The 3,473-nt window shown below is 31.8% G+C and overlaps 1 protein-coding gene across 1 annotated transcript in view; it reads right to left on the bottom strand.

The window, feature by feature from the left end:
- Positions 1-612: 612 nt before the first annotated feature.
- The window catches only part of LOC106464596 (LON peptidase N-terminal domain and RING finger protein 3-like), a 43,249-nt gene continuing 40,388 nt past the window's right edge, over positions 613-3,473 (bottom strand). Inside the window, exon 11 of the mRNA XM_013924751.2 lies at positions 613-1,640. Within this exon, the coding sequence (XP_013780205.1) occupies positions 1,354-1,640 (287 nt within the window). The 3' untranslated portion in view covers positions 613-1,353. The remainder of the gene's footprint in view (positions 1,641-3,473) is intronic.

Genomic DNA, 3,473 nt, shown 5'->3' on the forward strand with positions numbered 1-3,473 from the left:
TATCAAATTGAATTTTTGTTCAATAAAAATCTTTCAAATGCGACTGTAGCTTTTTTTTTTCCCCAAAAACTTTGTCTTTAAAATAAGGGTGCGTCTTATAATCCAAAAAATACGGTACGTGAACAAATATTGATAGGAAGATTTTCATAGAGTGCATTTTTATTGTTTTTTTGTTTTCAATTACAAAGTTATTAGAAATTTTAAATCTATGAGCTTTAATACTGGAATTATAACTGATTTAAGGAACTGAAAATAAATTAAACAGAAAACAAGAAAATACCAACAAGAACATTTCAGATATTATTCACACTTTAATTTGCATATTTCTGTAGCATTTTATATATAAATGTCCCAAATCTTGCAGAAAAGGTTTTAGTAAATTGGTCTAAAACATTTCCTTGTTTTAATGTGCAAAATTTTCTGTTTCCATTTCTGAACCAGTTTTATTACAGCAATTTGAATCGAACAATATAAAGTAATAAAATATAGAAGTACTATCAAGACCTCTCAACAGAGGAACATGCAATTTCTTTGCATATTTTTATGGCACTTTATAAATAAGAATCCAAAAATTTACAGAAAAAATTAAGTGTAAACTGTACAAAATTAATCTATTCAATAATTTATATCAATTTTTTTCTATTTTTGTGACTATTAAAATGTTTTCTGTAGTTGAATGTATCTTTTCTATGTTACAGTAGAATATAATATTTTACTTTTTGGAAGCTGAAGCATCGAAATACAATTTATTATTTTTTGAAAATGAAATCATTTCTATTTCAATCATATTTGATTTAAGTAAAACTACAATTTATAACAATATATATATATATATATATAAAAGCTTAACCAAAATTAAAAGGAGTTTCTGAAATATTTTTAAGAAAAAGGAAAGGATATTAAAAAGTAGGATATTTTTATGTTTATATCTTTGGAATATCCAATTTTCTTTCTTCTATGAACAGTGTTTTATTTCTAACACAATATTCTTTAGTCTTTTTGCTCAGAGAAAATAACTTTTTTACATATTCATCAAAGAGATTGCTTTCGAAACCATGATATAAGTGAAAGTAAAACACATTACTAAGATACTAGTGATATAATTCTTATCATTAAAAGACATATGTGAAACATTATTAAGGTTCCTCTCTCATTACTATAGAATGCCTTTAGGAAATAATTCTTGGCCTTTATGCGCATTTCTAGTTTCCATCACAGTATTTTCTAGTGAAACAAAAATGGAAGAAATTAAAGAAGCAATGATTACTAATGCCATAAGAATCCTATTAAAGTTTATCATTTCTAGTTGCTCCTCGACCATACTTTCAAATTCTGTGAACACTTTGCCACTAATCAGAATGCCCCTCGACAATGAAGAAACTGGAAAATTCGATGCACAGTGTCCAAACGTTTTCTCAAAGAAGTCATTGCAAGGATAGCCAATTGTGCCTTTGGGTCAATAGGAAGTGTAGCAACAACCCACCATATCCAGGCTGGACCATCTACAAGAGTTAAGTAGTCATTTTCAACAGCTGGCATGGCACCAAAATGTTGAAGTATTTGTTGCTTAGTCTGTTGAGGTAAGTTCATAAACCATGTTTCTGCTTCTCTATAGATTTGTCCATGAAGTCTTTTTACTTCTTTTTCCATTAAAAATAAACAAAAGTAATCAGTCACTAATTAGAAAAAAAAATCATAATATTTAATATAATATAAGATAACGTTTTGGAAATTTTACTTCATATTATAATAATATAGTAGTGAACTCAGCAAACAAATATGTATTACAGGTTTTGTAAAATGACTGAAAATGTTTAATAAACATTTTAAAACAAGTAAAAGAGAAATAGAAAATAAATGGCATGAATCATTAATAAGTTTGTTTTAAAATAAAATAATTTCTGGTGCTATACGTTAAGACTTTTTTTGATTACATCTTTTTATAAGATATTTTGACAAAGAAAACACATTGTTTCTTATAATTATTTCTGACATAATTTAACTTAAAGAATTTTCCAAAAGCAAAGAATCATTGGCATTTCTTCATAAAACCAAAAATAAGATCGTAACATACTAAATCAGGTAAAAAATGAATAGAAAACTAATAGAATAAATGGTAAGTTATTAAAATAGTAATTAAAGCTACTTGTAGAAGTTGTGGTGTACCAAATTTAATAAGAACTGGGCTGAAAACTAAATTTTTCACACAAGTTTCTACTTTTATGGTACACATAGTAAAACAAATCACGTAGACATCAAAATAGCATATTACATCTGTCATGATATAAAAGACTGTTTGGTTTAAATATTAGTGATTAATTTATATTTGTCAGTGAATATTTTATTATTTTTAAGTTTTGCAAAAAGAGTTAAAAGCAGACGATTGTAGGTGGTCTTGTTAATAATAATAATTGGTGTCGAGAATATAGAAAGTGGCCAGATGACTATGTAATAAAGATATAAATAGCATGAGACAAGCAGGAAGCAGCAGACAGACACTATTAGACAGATAAAAGCAAAGAGAATATAGTTGGTGTTAAGTTAAGTAATGAAAAGCCTCGGTGCAGAGCCAAAGCCCCAGATGGTGAATGGGGTCCAGCATCTTCAAGGCCGAGGTCCTGGCAGAACCATAGACCAAAGACCCATAGTCCAGTTTGGATTGAATAAGGGCACAATAGATCCTGAGCATAGAACATCGATCTGCTCCTCAAGAGCTGGAAGAGAGGACACGGAGGATGTTCAGAGCCATTGCAGACTTGATACGTAGCTGCTTGATGTGTGAAATGAAGCTTAGCTTATGGTAAAAAATAAGCTCCAAGAACTTTGCCTCGGGGACCACATGAATAACTACATCGTTGAGACAGAGCTCGGGATTGGGGTGGAGACCCCGTTGGCAGCAAAAATGCATGCAAACGGTTTTGGAAAAAGAAAATTTAAAACCATTTGCAGTGGTCCATGTCAACAACCGATTGAAGGCAGTCTGAAGCTGCCGCTCAATAAACCTCATGTTCGATGACTGACACGAGATGTGGAAGTCGTCGACATAGAGCCCATTTGCAATAGTCGGAGGAAGATTATTAGTGATGGCATTAATTTTAACACTAGAAAGTGTGACACTCAAGACACAGCCATGAGGGACTCCAAGTTCCTGTGGAAAAGAACGGGAAAGAGTTGAACCCACACAAACTTGGAATCGCCTGTTCAGTAAAAAGTTTTGAATAAAAATTGGTAAATGGCCACGCAACCCATAGGAGTGGAGGTCCTGCAAAATTCCATACCTCCACGTAGTGTCATAAGCCTTCTCGAGATCAAAAAACACAGAAACAAGGTGTTCTTTCTTGAGAAAGGCTTCCCTGATCGACGTTTCAAGTCAAATCAGATGGTCCATGGTGGAGCGCTGTCGACGGAACCCACACTGGGTGGGCGAGAGGAGCGTGTTTGATTCCAGGAAACAAACAAGATGAGCATTAACC

Source organism: Limulus polyphemus, unplaced genomic scaffold, assembly GCF_000517525.1.
Source record: "Limulus polyphemus unplaced genomic scaffold, Limulus_polyphemus-2.1.2 Scaffold1699, whole genome shotgun sequence".
Lineage (NCBI taxonomy): Eukaryota > Metazoa > Arthropoda > Merostomata > Xiphosura > Limulidae > Limulus > Limulus polyphemus.